This window comes from Lissotriton helveticus, chromosome 1_1, assembly GCF_964261635.1.
Source record: "Lissotriton helveticus chromosome 1_1, aLisHel1.1, whole genome shotgun sequence".
Taxonomy (NCBI): domain Eukaryota; kingdom Metazoa; phylum Chordata; class Amphibia; order Caudata; family Salamandridae; genus Lissotriton; species Lissotriton helveticus.
Genome location: NC_136057.1, coordinates 1248455724 through 1248473105, shown reverse-complemented (window position 1 = coordinate 1248473105; position 17382 = coordinate 1248455724). Strand labels below are relative to the sequence as shown.

At 44.4% G+C, this 17382-nt stretch overlaps 1 protein-coding gene across 1 annotated transcript in view; it reads left to right on the top strand.

Moving 5' to 3' along the window:
- LOC144822413 (lysosomal alpha-glucosidase-like) overlaps positions 1–17382 on the top strand; it is a 993087-nt gene that overhangs the window by 591084 nt on the left and 384621 nt on the right. Inside the window, exon 13 of the mRNA XM_078679897.1 lies at positions 3223–3340. Coding sequence (XP_078536023.1) covers positions 3223–3340 — 118 coding nt within the window. The remainder of the gene's footprint in view (positions 1–3222; positions 3341–17382) is intronic.

Here is a 17382-nt window from a genome sequence, read left to right as displayed (position 1 = left end):
AGATGGTACAATTACCTCGTCGCCCCTAGAGGTAGCGAGGACAAAAGGGGGAGGCCAATCAACCTCCACAAGCAAAATGTCATAGGAAGACGTCAAATTGTCCCACAGGATTGCATTTATTATATGTTTAATATCCTCTTCAATTTGAAGGTCTACATGGTAGAATCTATCAGGAAGAGCTATGCAGGTGTCCAAGATTTATAAAGTAATACAACTGTCAGTTGCTTTCACCTCCAGGCGCTGGTGGAGTGTCTGCCGAACTATGGTAACTTTCGCCACGTGTCGAGGAGAGTTACTGCCAAACTCCTGTCCAGGAGGAGGGTTCTCACCATCTGGGGCATACCTTGCAGTTAAAGCAGCAACTTTTTTCTTCTGAAACAGGGCTCGATATTGAGGTGGTTCCTCCCATTTGAATTTCACGTCAAAAAGGTGCTGCGGGACTCGCTTTTGTTGCATGGACTCGCCTTGTCTGCGATCGTGTCGACCCCCTCTGCCAAATTTTGGTCCGACGATTTCTGTAAGGAATGAGGAGAATGGGGATTAGGAACCTGGAACATCTCAGGTGCCTTAATTTTAGAGTGGCCACGTAAATCATATCTACATCCAGAAGCATCCAGTGGAGGCAAACCAGCACAGGACCTAGGCTTCTGTTGCTGCAAATGTTTGTTCCAGCCCCTTTTCGGAAAGACTGGTATACCCTCCTTGTCTGGAGGGGGTTTACTTTGTACCTGTGTAAATGGTCTGACTCCCAAATTATTCTGTCCTAGAGATATATAGACATCTACAATAATAATCGGCAACTGTCACTCCCAATCAGCATTCGCCACCACTGCTACGTGATTGCGCACCTGTAAGCAAACCACCTCACCTTTAATGTTAGTCAGAATCATGTCGGAGACAATAGGGAACATTCCCACCATTTTCATCCCCAAATCCAGGGCTGGGCCAGCCCATGTTCATCCTGTACACGTTTCAGAACTCTCGGCAGAACACTCATGTAGGTGGTGCCAAAGCACAGTGTATACACCAATGCAAACACCATCCCCCAGGTTTTGCAGTCTGCCAAAGGAGGCATCAGACCACTTGGCAAACACATAGGGGGTCATTAGGATGACGGGCAGACTTAGTCTGCCCGCCAGCCTATCGGGATTTGGAACCGCCCGCCATAAGGGCGGGGGTCCCGTGGAGGGTATTAGGATGCGGCCGCCACAGTGGCGGCCGCATCCTGAATTTATAACATTGTGGTGGGCGGTGCTCTCTGCACCGCCTGCCACAATGCTATAAATGCATGTATACATTTGCATACACAAAGCGGCAGGCACCGCGCGGTGCCTACCACATTGTATATGCAAATGCAGGGGGGTACCACAGGTAACCCCGTGTGCACCCCCACCCCTCCTTCACTTTGGGGGCACACAGGGGGCCCCCAAAGTGAAGACCGCATGCAGCCACGGAAAGGCATCTGTTACACTCCATTGTAATATGGCTGGCGGTTTCTAATAGACACCGCCACCATATTATTCCTTTTCCGCCCCGGCCGCAAGGCGACCGGGGCGGGAAAGCGGCGGATGGTCTTTCCGTCCGCCGTGGTCCCCCGCCATACTAATATGGCGGGGGATTCGGGAGAGGATGGCGGGCGGATTGCCCCCACCAGGCTGGCGGTGGCTACCGCCAGCCTGGCGGGGGCAATCGGCCCGCCATCCTTATGGGCCCCATAGTTAGGCGTTGTTTTTCCACAGGACTATTAGGTGGGAAAACAGCTTCAATCTGTTCAATTTTCTGTGCTATCCAAAAGTGAAAATCCTCTTGAATCTGAGGACGTTTGCCCATCATGGAGTTAATCATTGTTGAAAAGAAGTTTCCTCATTAAACGTAAGATTAGGCCTTGTAGATTTGAGAAGAATACTTATTTGTAAGTTGTCAGGGAAAGACAGCTCAGCAACCCAGTTGGCTCTAACCCGAGCTGATCTTCAAGTCCCTAGTAACATTCTACAACCTGCCAAGAGCTGGCCAACAATTCTAAAATCCGCAGAAGTAATGTGAAGAACAACTAGAGCAGAAAAACACATTACAATAATCATGACAGGATTAATTACAAGACCTCCGGCCTGTATCTGTACCGGAGGCGTAGCTCCAGGTGGGCCACTTGAATTGAACAAGAAATATATTTTATGACTCGCAGATAGAGTTGGGTTACTTGTGCATAGGGCTAATGGTGCTCCGCTATATTCAAATTTAGATAGTTTGGGTGTAGTGTAACACAATCTAAAACCAGCCAAGTGGCCCCATCTATACTTAGGGGGACAATACTAACAAAAGAGACTGGGTGAGGAAAGGCACCTTTAAACTAAATAGTATTCCTACAATTACGGTGGTGCCTGCGCAGGCTCTGTCGTAAGGATTACCGTGTCAATTTCCCACAGCCTTTCCATGGCTGTTCCACAACCATGGAAAGGCTGTTGGAAAGATACTTTGGCGGCCTCTAGCAGGGCTTCTGTCCCCCGTGGACCACTGCTATGAGGCTGGGAGGGCACATATGGTACCCCCTCATACATCCATGCAGTGTGTGCCAGGCACCACATGGTGCCTGGCACACGCTGCATAGATGTTTGCAAACATGCCTTTCTCTAATGCGGCTTGTGCTACTACTCTTTTCCAGGCCACAGCACAAACCGCCAATAGACAAATGCATGTTTGCCACTGCCTACAGTACAGTTGTATCATAATATGATGGGTGGAACCGTCAACTACAGGTCGGGCACCCTCTATCCCGCAGTGGCTTTTGACTGCCATCGGAATGAGGCCCTTCGTTCTGCCACAGGTCAATTAAACCCTGCAGTCTGGAGTACTGGTGCAGGCAAGTAAACTTCACTATTTCTATTTATTTTCAATTGAAAATAGCTCTGGATATGTTAAATATATATCATTACCAATGCCATTTTTATAATTTCAGGCATTCCAACTATATATGGTTACATGCTATATTTTCAGGCTATCCACACAAACTAAATTTATATGCAGTGCATCTACATGGAAAACATTCACTAAGTCAGTGATTATCATGACAGTCTGGAATTGATCTGGCCAACCTGGACCTACATTAATCACTTCTGATATAATACAATGTTTTCTTGCTCTGGATGTTTGTTGCTTTTGTGCTTTGCACTAATTATTACAAATTAGAAGTTGAATGAAATTGCGCTCTTGTTTTTCTAATTACAGAAATTTTAGGTGGCAACCTGGCTGAGAAGACATTATGTGCCGACTCAAAGACTTATGCTGGCGATCTTTATGACACACATTCACTCTATGGATGGTTCCAAGCAAAGCCTACTTACTAGTAAGTTATCTCCAAGTTTGATTATATTTCAGTTCCTCAACCAATAAAACAACAGACTATGCCCACCGTGCCCAGCCCAGCTGTGATAGAGAATTGTCCCCAGCCCACAAGCTTACCTTGGCTAAAGTCTGAAATTACCTGCCATAGATTTACACTTATTATATGACTGTTTGGCCATTCACAGAAAATCCTAAGAAAACGTTTGCATATGGACAATAGTAGTAGTTGTCTATGAGTAGTCAGTTTCAGTCCAACTTGGTCCTATTTACTCATGCAGATTATCCACATTCTACTTTAAAACGTTTTTTGTTCACATATAAAATATGTTTCCCTATGGAGAAACCTCTTCACCTTCACCCCTATTAAATAAGGAGGCTAACCTTTCTCTCTAAAATTAATTACTACTGCCTTTAACAGGAACAGTTTTACATGCAATTCAATGGTGGGAACCTTCCTGCATATTGTTCATAAATACCCACAAACTCAAATTTGTTGATTTTCAGTACATGGCCCATCCTTCAATCCCCTCTTTAGAGCCTCAACATTCAACACAAGAAGTTAGAAAATCCACTATAAGCACTTTGAGTACTCTACAACTGCTGTTTTCATGAATCAGGATATTAATTTCCAAAATACAAATTGCTTTTTATCTTCACCAAAGGGAAACGGATGTACCCCAAACTATTTTTCAGTCTGGCCATAAATATCAAGGAATGTAGCTACAATGGAATTCATTAATGGATGAGTGTTACCATAAGCAATTTGGGTGCTTGGTTGTGAAATTTCTAGGAATGTACCTACAATGGAATTCATTAATGGATGAGTGTTACCATAAACAACTTGGGTGATTGGTTGTGAAATAGACAGTCATTCTCAGAATTTGCTGTGTTTTGATTTGCCTTTCCACTTGTCTTAAGAAGTCCATTTTAATATCAGTGATACTAATCCCAGAATTAAACAAATACATGCAATATATTCTTCTCCAGTATTAGAGCCTTCATAGTTTCACATACTTGAATCATTCCCCGTCGTTAAAATGGGTCCCAATGTACCATAGCAAGCAGTACATCATATTACCATAGGCTATAATGGAAGTGAAACAACTTATTCATATCCTTTAAAAAAACAGAACTCCAGACAAATAGGTGACAGCACCCTCTGAAATACTCTACACAGAGGCGGATTCCCTCAGAATTTCTACCACACATTGTGGAAAGGGAGTCTTCCTGAGCTCTGCTCAGTTTTTCCTCGACCAGTTTGGAAAATATTTATAATTTACTACTACCATATCAGAGTCATCTAAGAAAGGCATTTTCAGGCCCTGTGGCAGCATTCTGGAGACCCCCACAAGGATTGCATCTAATGCTCCTACCCTGCACACAAGGCAAAAAAAAAGACCGCAAGATCTGTTGTACCATTTCTACTAAGACCCTGAAGGATAGGGAAAGGAGGCTTCTTCTTTGGCTTAAAAAATGTAAATATAAAAAGTCTCCTCTTTTTAAAGAAGAAGGCAGTGATACCTGTTCAACCTCTCAGAAAAGATGACACAAGAAGGAAAGATCTTGTGACCAAAAGACATCAGAGGAGTCTAGCAAGGCCTTAAAAAACTCACCTTAAATTTGTGGAGACCGTTTCAAAAGGGAGGAAAAAAAAGAATCTCCTGTACGGTCTGAGCCCACCATTCCATCTGCTAAGTCTGGAGTGCATCCAGAGAAGTCCTCCTCAGCGCCAATGATGTTAAAACCTAAAATTGCTTTGAAAAGCTCAACAACGATGATGACTTAGTCGTCATGAAGTAACTACAGACAATAACAACAGTGACATCGACATGGGTGTTGATGACAGCTACATCAATGTTGCCATCCATTTAATTGTCAGCGATAATCCCGTCTCCGAGGGTATCGTTAATGAAAGCTCCATCGAGAGCATCTAAACAGTTGACTACAACATCGTCGATTGGGGTCTATCGAAAAAGATTACTTTGTCAATATTAAAGGTCACTAGAAAGCACTCGCAACTGCACATTACATCTACAGTCTCAACAAAGTCATTGCCAACAACACCGACAACAAGAGTAAAAAGTGCAAAAACATTCTTCCTACCTGAACGTACTTCCCCAAGCAAAGTATCTCCTCTCCCTCCAAGTCACATTCTTGATATTGAAGAGCCAGTTGATGATGGTGTGTTCAGGGTGGACCACAGCCCTTATGAGCTCCATGTCAAATTCTAGGTTGACCAGTACTGTGATGAATCTTTGAACTTCAGCACTCGAGATAAACTGAAAGGCCCAAGCATGGAGAGCATTTCCACCATTATGGCCAATCTCCTTCACAAGAAGGTATGGTGCAGGGTCCTTTGACCCTGTTTCAAGACCTCCAAAGGATGTTGCAGGACTACTAAAAAAGGTTTCAAGGAACCCACTAAACAACCATTACCAAAACAGCTAGTGCTCCACCTCCTCCTCCGAGGACACAAGGCCTATTCTGCCATCCTTGACACCCACAATGACTCCTGCATCCAGCAAACTGGCACCTCCTATGAATCCCTCATCATCAGACTATTACAGAGAGGAAGGAGAAATAGCAGGTAATCTTTTCATACCAAATGAATGAAATGACTATTTAATCTCTACTCCATCACCACCTGCTCCACAACCAGTTGATGCACCTCCAGATGACAGTGGGGGTTTCTGTAACTTGATGGAGAGAGCAGCAAAAATGTTTAAACTGCCAATGACAGTTAAAAAGTCTGACTGTTTCCTTTACAGTTTCAAAGAGCCTGCCAAAAGATCTGTGCAAGCAATCCCCAATAGTGGATTACATCTGGGAAGAAGGGGCAAAGATCATGAAGAATGCTTCTACTGTTGCAGCCGTCTTAACACAGAGTGACAAAGAGCACAAGGTGCCAGAAAATGTGCCTGCTTGTCTAGTAGGGCACCCTAAGCCAGACTCGGTCATCTCCCAGGTGGCTCAGCAGCAGTTTAAAAATCAATCCACTCCACCGAATAGTGAGGGCAGACATCTAGGCAACATTGGGTAAAGATTCACCTCTATGTCAGCAATTATGGTGCATGATGCCAATTCCATGGCCGTATTGGGTCGGTACCACAGGCAAATATGATCGGACATTAGTGCTTTCATAGACCTCATGCCCAAGGACAAAAGAGCAGATATAAAGAGAATCTTGCAAGAGGGGAAAGAACATCTTCAAAGCTCACTGATTGTGCTATGGATATATCCTCCACTGGGTTTCGCCAGTTGGCAGGGAATCCAGTTTTAAGATGGCAGGGGTGGTTTAAGGCAACGTCTTTTTGGCCTGAAGTACAGAAAACAGTGACCTCCCTTAAGAGCTGGTTACTCACAATACTACCCTAGCTGAGGGTACAAAAATTTCGAACTTTTCCCACCTATTGCTCCTAGGGATAATGTCCTCAGCGATATCTATGGTCCCTTTTTCCTGCCTGAAAATGAGACCTGTACAGGGAGAAATGGCCAAGCAATGGCTCTAAACAGAAGCGTCATTCTTACCTGGTGCACACAAGCCAAAAATGTATCTACAGGCCTAAAGTTCCTGCCTCAAATATCTGATTACGTGATAACCACAGATGCCTTCCTAGAGGGCTGGGTTGGCCATCAGCAGGATCTGCAGGGCCAAGGAAGATGGTCTGCAGATTAAAAGACCAGGCCTATCAATCAGCTGAAATCAAAGCATTCTATGTTTGCCCAAGAGCTTTCTTGCTAAGGATAACAAATTGGTCCGTATTAGTTCGTACAGAAAATACCACCAATATGCTGTCCGTATTTGTTCGTACAGACAATACCACCAACATGCACTATGTGAATCAGCAAGGGGGCACAAGATTGCTAGCCCTTTCTGGGGAAGCAACTGAATAATGACCAAGGCTCTAGGTTTTATGGTATTTATTTTTTAACATTTACGTATTTATTTATCCATATTTATTTTTTGCCCATCCTATTATTATTTAACCATATTTATTTGTTGGTTTGCGAATAAGTGGATAAAAAATAAATTGTTTACACAAACTGTTAACCATTGGTTGTATTATCCCCCGGACGACCCAGCATATGTCCTTGATTGATACCAGACTGACCGCTTGGGTATCTGAGGGCTCTTTGCACCACGGATAGGAAAAACAAAGGAAAATTCTATGGGCCAACTAAACATACGTTGGACGTGTGGTGTATAGTCACATCCTGACTGGGTTGGGCTGGCATTCTCTCGCTGGCCACGCCATTGTGGTTTGCTCAGAAACTGGGAAGATTAGGGTACCATCCTGGATTGGATACGTGGGACCTCGTAGGAATATCCACAGTGGGAGATCTGGTAAAAAAAGGGGCGATATTGACCTTTAGCGAGCTCCAGGAAAAATACCAGCTAACCCAGAGAGAAGTATACAGACACTTCCAAATCAGACATGCATTACAAGCAGCCTTTCTGTCCCTTGCAGAAATACCAGAGTTGTCACCTCTGGAAGATCGCCTCCTTGATGGACCCCTCAGATCTAAGGCGATATCCCTGATTTATAAGAAATTCAGCAATAATCTGCCAGATACCTTTCCAAAACTCAGGGTATGCTGGCCAGAGGATATGGAGCCTATGGAGGATGAGGATTGGCAGACGGCTCTAATGTCCCCCCGTGAGGCGGCTATACCTCAGAGGTTTCGCCTGATCCATCTCAGAGTACTCCACCGATCATATATTACTGGGATCATTTTGGCCAAAATAGGGTCCAAAGCTGATGACAGATGTGTAAAAGGCTGTGGTCAACAGACCACATATTACCATACTCTATGGACATGCTCCAAGATACGCCTCCTATGGGAGGGAGCCACAACTCACATGGTTAAGGCACTGGGAAAAGAAATAACGCTAACTCCACAACTTGGGCTACTGAACATCTGGGAGGCCACTGACTTAACGGAGATCGAACAACAGTTCACAACACTGGGATACACGTTGGTGAAGAGGGAGGTGGCTAGGGGCTGGGGGATAAGAACCCACCTCGTGTTACTCTTTGGGTCAGGGAAATGGACAGATGCATGCTGGCAGAGACAGAGGTCTATAAGGCGAGGGGCTGCCCAAAGAAATGGGACAGGAAATGGTCACACTGGAACAAACATAGAGGAGACCTATGTATATCACCCGCGGTTGAAATGGAGATGGGTAGGCAGGAGAGACTGGTAGGAGACGCGTCGTGAATAATCTTGAATGATGCTGAACTGGAATTTTTTATGGTACCATGCAATATGTCGTTCAATCATGTAATGTATTGCTGTGTTTTTCATTCAATAAACAAAGTTTACAAAACAAATTGTTTACACATTCATTTAACTGACTAGCAGCCCGTCCCGACGTTGTCCGGGCATGAAAGCAGAATGTCTTCAATGGTTCGGGTAGGTAATAATACTGTATTTCTAAACCTTAACACGCTCCAGCCGCGAACGTGTTTTTATTTTAAAACCTTAACACGCTCCAGCCGCGAACGTGTTTGTCCGCTGTAGCCGACTCCACTGCAATATGTACCTTAATACGCTCCGGCCGCGACCCTGTTTGTCCGCTGTGGCCGACGCCACTGCAATATGCAAACTGTGTCCGCTTCAGCCGCAAACTTTTTTTCCGCTACAGCTGACGCATGTGTGTTTGCTCCATCCCCGAACGTGTTTGTCCGCTCCAGCCTACGCCACTTAGACGCACAACATCGCGTCAACATCCAACGCCCATAACAATGCTAAAGGACACGCCCAATCGTATTGGAACGCTAGTCCCACACAGAACGCTTCTCGCAAGCGGTATAATCCCGCAGTCTTTTGCCGACAGCACAACGCACACGCCCACAACGGACTACTTTGCACAAAACTTTCTTTTCCCCTTCTAATGCATATTTCGGGCTGCTGTATTGCCTATGTCCATCTGCTGATACTGTCGTTTGCAATGCTGTATTGGGTGTTCCGATTGGCGTTGTGGTTCCGGAGTTTACCCGCCTCAAAGGTTTGGGCTCTCTCTTTATTATATTAGTATGGCTAAACATGCACTCATACTTTGTTGCCTGTCACGTTTTAGCAAATTTAGCAGCCAAATATAGCAAAACACCACATCCACAGGTAAATATTAGCAATTTACCACAAATATATTTTAAAATATGCATGTAATTAAAGATATCTTAATCTGTTTTGTAACTCCCCGTGCTATCAATCTGCTCGTCTGTTGTCTTGGAATTCACAACAGACAGCATGGAAAGACACTCACTAGAAGCACAATATTCAGTAATTCACTGCTTTTAAAAATAAATACATACAGGAAACACATTGTTTTCTTTCTGTATTTACTTGAAAAAATCAGTAAAAATGAAAAACTCGGAGCCTTAATCATGACACATGGGATAACACTTTGCGTGGAACATGTTCCAGGGACAAGCAACATCTTAGCAGACACGCTCTGCAGAATAAGGAACAGCTGCCACAAATGGGACCTTGATCAGACGGCGCTGGAACAAAATCTTCTCTCTGTGGGGCAATCTAGCTCTAGATCTCTTTGCAACAGCAGAGAACCAGAAATGCCTGTTTTATGCAAGTTGGCATCCACATCTAGGGCTGTGGGGGGAATACATTTTTGATCAGATGGTCAGGGATCTATACATACACTTTTCCACCGATACCTCTTCTACCAAAGATCCTCAGTCAGACAGAACGGTGTTGTATGATCCTGATAGCTCCCAGATGTAACAAAAAATTATCAACTGAAACTATCCAAGACTCTGTTAATGACGAACCAAGGCCAGGTCCTTCATCCAGACCCGACTTCTCTCAATTTATCTGGATGGCTCCGGAATTCCATGAATTTGTGGATTTAAATATACCTCAAGATTGCAGAGTCATTCTTGCAAAGGCTAGAGCAGACACCACTACAAAAACAGATAGAGTGAAATGAAACATTTCTGTCTGTGGTGCCAGAAAGTGGAATGTACATCCTCATCCAGCATCACAAGAACCAATGCTACCCTATCTCTTTTCACTAGCAAAATCAGAATTATACATCAATGAAGTAATAACTAGCTGCAATGTCAAGATATAGATACTCTTTATCTACTCCGTCTTTGTGGGTTAATAGGATCATTAAGCAATGCATCAAAGAACTATTCAGAGTTTTTCCTCCAATAATGGCTCCTCCTCCTGTGTGGCAGCTGAATGTAGTGCAAACACAGTTAATGAAAAGTCCATTTGAACCAACACACAAGGCGGACCTCAAGTTCCTTTATTCGACAGTTGCATTAATACTAGCATTAACATCAGCCAGAAGAGTAAGCGAAATACAGGCATCTACAATTAAGGCATCTTTACTACATTTCACAGACGACTCTGTTATTCTCAGAACCAATCCAAAATGTATTCCCTAGGTCCCTTCAGACTTTCATCTTAATGAGCCTGCAATACTGAGAACTTTCGTTCCAAATCCACAGTCAGCGGAGGAAAGATCCATGCATACATTAGACGTTAAAAGATGTCTGAAGAAACTTGGAAGAATGTACATACTTTCACGCAGCACTATTGTCTGGAATCAGCACAGTGCAGTGATGCAGCTGTTGGACAGGCGATGCTATGCCATTTATTTAAGAAAGGTGAGCCCTTTTGCAATTACACATGTTTGATTAATGTATCTTACATATTGGTGTATATATTGGTTTTTCCATATGAGTGTCTATACCCGCCATCTGCTATTAGCATAAGGATTGTACAAATACTGTAACTGCTTTCTATTCTGATTGAAGCATGTGAAGCTCTAAAAGATCCAATACTGGAGAAGAACACTAGTTACTTACCTGTAACTGTAGTTCTCCAGTATTGGTATGTTTTCATAGATTCACATGTGACCCACCCTCCTCCCCTTAGAGGCTCCCATTGTTGGCATGGGATTTCTTTTCCACCAGTGCTTGCAGATCTGAGGGAATCAGTCTCTGTGGGGAGTATTAAAGAGAGTGCTGTCACCTGATTGGCTGGAGTTCGGTTCTTTTTAAATTATATGGATACGTTATTAAAGTGAGTGTTTCACTTCCGTTATAGCCTATGGAAAGATTATGTAATGCTTACTATGGTACCATGGGACTCTCACTTCGATGACAGGGAATGATTCAAGCATGTGTATCTATGAAAGATACCAATACTGGAGAATAATAGCTACATTAGCTAAAATAGCTTATTTTCTTACTGTCCTCTCTGAAATGACTAAAGTAACAAACCATCTTGACTCGTATTACTTTACTCTGCCTCACCTTGCCTTGCATCCAGGCAGTAAATGTATTGTCAAAACGTGGATGTTAATGTGTTGAGCACTGCTGTGAGGCTCAGCTGAGATCTGGAAATAGACACAGAGTTCCTTGATCTGGTTTGTGACCCTGCTTGTCGGCAGGGCCATAAATCTAGGAACAAAAGCAGGAGACAGGGATCAAGGGTGTGGCCATTGAGAGCCCATGACCTGATGCTGTAAGAGTAGCGAAAAGCAGAGGTCACTTCAGGAATGGATGCTAGGGTTGAAGGGACAGTGGGCGTGGAATACTGAGCTATGGAGTATCCTGGTGTGATCACTCCTCTCACCTAGAAGAGAGAACAGAGGGGTATTGCATGATGAGGAGTAAGAAACATGTGGGATGCAAAATGACAATTTCCATGTGCTCTTAACGTGTACAGATCAGGTCATCCCTTTCCTGACCAGGGTTGCACAGTTGACAGCTCATCAGCCTTTGTCATCAACATATTTAATTTAAGTGAGTGTGTGTCCATGTCTTGGAGGCAGATAGTGCCCCTTGACCATTTTCGTAAGTAAATATTTTTTCACTTTTCATCTGCCTGGTTTCCTTACACCTAAACCCTTCAACTGAAAGTCTGTTCTTTGCCTATCATCTAGAAAGTAAGCCACCTCATGAATGTAGCGTGTTGCTATCTTGCTTTAAGATAGGCTCCATTTCTTTTTGTTTCATAATGTACTGCTTTATTGTACATTCTTGAAACTGAAGGTTTCTTCCGTGTATCAGTTTGGAGTCAAAGGCCCTGGTAGTCTTTATTCAATACTGTAAGCTGGTCTGTGGGTTATGTTCTGTAATGTCTACTGAAATAGTTTTCATACTTGTCTCTCCCCCCTCATCCCTGCTTCATCTTTAGGAAGAGATAACATTGTTCTAAGGTTATGCAGACATTTGGCTTGGTTTTTGAAGAATGTCAAGGCTATTGATTGTGTAGGCTTTGTATTAGCCCCTCCCCCCCAATGCAGCGGCTTAAGCATTTGTAAGTGCTGGATATTTAGGGTATAAAAAAGAAACTTTTTTCCAGGCTTTGTGCTCTTATACATGTTCTATAATTATGGGGTCGTGAATTCTAAACATGTCCAGTGGTAGTTGCAAGAGATGCTGAAACATTTGCTCTCCAGACTGTGTCTCCCTCGCCAACCTCTGTTTATTCGCGTTTGGAATGTGCAATTCTACTTCACAGAAATGTGTTGATTGGGACCTTGCTTTTGTAGGCTTTGCAATCCTCTTCCTAGTAGGGATTTCTCAGCGTTGGATATTTTAGACACCAATGCCTTGTTATTGTACTCAACCCAGCACATCTCTGAAGTAGATTATGAGAGCCTGGCTGGATTGTGAGCCTTCCCAGGATTCATTATTTAAAATTCCAATATCACGTGCTTCCAGGTTTCATAGCTCCTAACCCTTCCCAGGGTGTTTTGGTTTGGAAGTGGCAATCGTTTGTTTTAGTGTGCATAATGGCTTTTGTCGAGTTTTGTATTTCCACGGGCCTTATGGCTTTTTTTAGGGTTTGCAATATGAGGGTTCATTGACTTGTTATTGTTCTGCTTAGGGATTCCAGCACTTCACAAGCGTTTTGCATTTAATGGCTATACTAGCATCTGCCTCACTATTGTAGGACTTATCGGTTTCTGCCCCTTTTGTCAGTTTTTGCTATTCGACTCCAATCCCTTACTTAGCATACCACACACATCTTAATCCTTCCTAGGGTTTGTTGTTCGGTTCATTAGTGCTTTATTCTTGCATACCCTAAATCTTCTACGTCCCCAAGAATGTTTTGTTATAGAACACCAATAATGACATTGATGGTTTAAAAATGTCTAACTTTTTTCCTGTAGTTTTTCCATCTTCGAAGCCAATGCATTGCTCTGCACCTTATGTGTTTTAATGCTTCGAAGACTGCTGTTTGGAGTACCTTTGGTGGCCATTTGACTTTAAGTCCTTACTAGTGATTGATGACTGATACATCAAACCCCAGCAGACACGGATCTTATTATCTCTTTACATCATAGTTATGGCTATATGGAAGCCTGTCCTTTAATAATGAAGATCTCTCACATACGTTCATAGATTTGACATAATTAAAGATTTTAAATAAATACAATTTAAATTAGTTTTATTTACGTATTTAGAAATATAATTAGTTTTACATATATTAATCATACTTCACTATTTTTACAAAGTTTCAAAAATATTAATGTCGGAAACATAAAAATGAATTAAAAACACTATATAAAAAAAATTAACTATTAACTAGTTTAGTAAATATAAAAAAGACCATTCAAAACATTTCTCTAAACATAATGTAAACATTATAAGCCCAAAATATAATAAAAATAAACAAAAATAATTTAAAAAAGACTCTAAACAACAGTAGGAAAGGCGTTGGACTTGGGGCGTGTTAGATTTACTATTGTATTGTATTGTATTGTAGTTGAATTTATAGGGCACGCAGCTACCTACAAGGGGTCTCCCGGCGCCAGTAGAGTAGTGATTACACTTTGCAGTTGTTATTGAGAAAAGAGCCAGGTTTTAAGGTCTCTGCGAAATTTCAACAAAGATGGTTCAAGTTTCAATGTAGCCGGAAGAGAGTTCCACAGCCTGGGGGCAACGCAGGAGAAAGAGCGTCCGCCCATTCTCGTCAGTTTAAAGCGCGGAATGCGGAAGTTTCCATGGGATGAGGATCTGAGGAGGCGGGACGGAGAGTATTGTTGGACAAGGGACTGTAAGTAGGCTGGAGCCGACCCTTGTTTGATTTTGTGCATAAAGCACAGAGTCTTGAATTTGGCTCGGTTTTCAATACGGAGCCAGTGGAGGTCTTTAACAAAGGGGGAGATGGAAGATTTCCACGGGACCTTGCAAAGAAGGCGGGCAGCTGAGTTTTGGACAAGCTGAAGTTTCCTCTGAAGCTCCAAGGTAACTCCAAGGTAGAGCACATTGCCGTAGTCCAGGCGAGAAGTGATTAAAGCCTGGACCACCGGGCGTCTCGATGATATTGGGAGCATCCATAAGATTTTCCGGAGCCACCCCAGGATGGAAAAGCAGGTGGCTGCCACCTTGACCACTTGATGCCGCATGGAGAGCGAATCATCCAGGACAAAGCCAAGGTTGCGAACCTGAGTCACTGGAAGAGGCGGTGGGCCCATTTCTAACGGCCAATGTGCGGGGCTCCAGAGGTGCTTTTGCTTGCCCAGAATGAGCACCTCTGTCTTATCTCCGTTATCTCCGTTCAGTTTCAAGAGGTTTGCCTGCATCCACTCTGCCAGTCGGCTAAGTCCTAGTTTGAGAGCAGATGGAGCGTTTACTGCGGCCGAGGAGAGGGAGAAAAGAATCTGAGTGTCATCTGCGTATGAGTAAAGGGAAAGACCAGCGTCTTCCACGATGGTTGCCAGGGATATTAAAGAGCATAGGGCTCAGTGAGGACCCCTGCGGCACCCCATACGCAGATGAATGAACAGAGGAAGAGGAGCCGGAACAAACAACCTGAAAGGTGCGGTGATTTAAGAAAGAGGCTAGCCAGGCAAGGGCAGGGCCAGTCACTCCGGCCGCTCTCAATGCTCTCAAAAGAATGGGATGGGAGACCGTGTCGAAAGCGGCGCTTAAGTCTAAAAGAATAAGCGCTGAGGTCTCACCATGATCAAGACGAGTGCGTAGGTTCTCAGTAACCCCCAGGAGGGTTGTTTCGGTGGAGAAATGGGAGCGGAACCCCGACTGAGACGGATGTAAAAACCTGTAGTCTCCACATGAGCAGTGAGATGTATGTTAATGTGCCGCTCCAGAATTTTTGAGAACATGGGCAGCAATGAGATAGGCCGGAAGTTGGCAAGCATCTTGGGGTCTGCACCGGGTTTTTTTAAGAGTGGAACTACCATAGCTCTTTTCCATTCATCCGGGACTATAGATTCCCGCAATGAAGAGTTTAGGAGCTCTTGAATGACTAGGAGAACATCAGGGGAAAGCTGGCGAAGAATATCCATTGGAATTGGATCCAAGGGGGAGCCTGAATTGACCTTCATCATGCAGGCGAACAGCGAGTTGGGGTCTAACAGGGGCCACTTTGAGATCTGTGTTTCCGGAGATGGAGGGCCCAGTAAGTCCAGAGTAGGGGTGTCGAAGGAGGGTTTGTGGGAAGCCAGAGAAAGGGCATTGTAGATGGTTTCAATTTTGGATGTGAAGAAGTCGGCAATCTCATTGCATTCCGTTTCCCCCAGCGCAGGTGGAGTGGGGGGTGTGTTTGAGCCTGCTAACTTCTTGACCATAGAGAAGAGAGCTTTCGGACGGTTAATAGCCTTTTCAATTGACTCTGAGACAAAAAAGGCTTTTGCCTTTCTACAGGCTTGATGGTATTGCCTGAGTGCTGAACGATAGGTTAGTTTTTTATTCAGGGCGTAGGTTTTACGCCAGGATCTCTCCAGATGTTTACATTTGGATTTCATTGCTTTCAAGTTGTCCGTAAACCATGGGGCGGGGGCAAGGTGCGGGATCGGTCGTCTGGGACGCGGCGGCAGGTGGCGATTAATGTTAAGAGTTAACCAGTAAGATATTTCCTGAGCCAAAGAAGTGCACCCAAGTTTGGAGTCGGGGCAGGTGGCAGTAAGCGAGGCGTTAAACGCCGGCATGTTCAGCTTAGACCAGGCTCTATGGTTGCCCATCGTACCGAGGAGGAGCATACCCTTTACAGTTTCAACAGGCAGAGTGAAGTGAATAGCAAAATGATCTGACCAATCGAGGGGGAGGGCAGGGGAGGCGCAGTCAAAAGAAATGTTGGAGATGACAGGATCAAGTAAGTGGCCTGCCTGGTGGGTAGGGCCTCGGTTGCGCAATATTAGATTAATGGCCTTGCAGTCGGATAAAAACATTCTGCTTAAGCCATTCTGCGTATCTTCTAAGTGGAGATTTAGGTCTCCCAAGATGGTGAAATTAGCTGCCTTCATAGCGTGGGGGCTACGCGCTCAGCAAATGAAGTTAGCCACTGAGTAGGTTTGTCAGGGGGACGGTAAATCAATAAACGTGATAGTGTCAGTTGAGGGGAGACCGCTACTTTGAATATTGCGGCTTCACAGTCCGGAAATGAGATAACGTCCAGAGAGCAGGAGTAGATGTCTTTGAAAATGATCGCTATCCCACCCCCTTTCCCCATGGCTCTGTCTTGCCTAACCATAACATATCCAGGCGGCAAGGCGCTAGCCACGTCTGGCCCGGAGCTCGCATGAAGCCAGGTTTCCGTAAGGAACAGGGCATCTGGCTGGGAGGAGGTTAATAGGTCAAATATATGATCTCTGTTTTTAGGCAGAGATCGGCAGTTAATGCTCCAGAACTTATAAGGGGAGGTTAATGGCGCTGAAGGCGCAATATTGCAAGAAAATGCGAAGTTGCACTGTGGACATTTTGACGGCGTTATGAGCGAGCAGTCAAGTGATACACAGAAAGGGAGGGTATAATTCAAGCGACGAAGCTCCTCAGACGAGTAAGTGGTTAGACTGCAGGTTGCTGGCTCAAATTGGGCAGGGTTCTTGGCCGCTGGGCGCATCAGGGCGCGGACGGGCGCAGACGGGCTTGCCTTTGGCGCGCCCGCTGCACGGACGAGACTTGGTATGAGCTATATAGGGGTGAGGGAGGGTGGGAATCATCCCAGCACTGGTGCGCTGACTGCTTCAGACCCCCAATATGGCGGCAACCCCTGCCTCCAACGCGTCAGATTCTAGTCGTCTGCACGTGGAGCGGG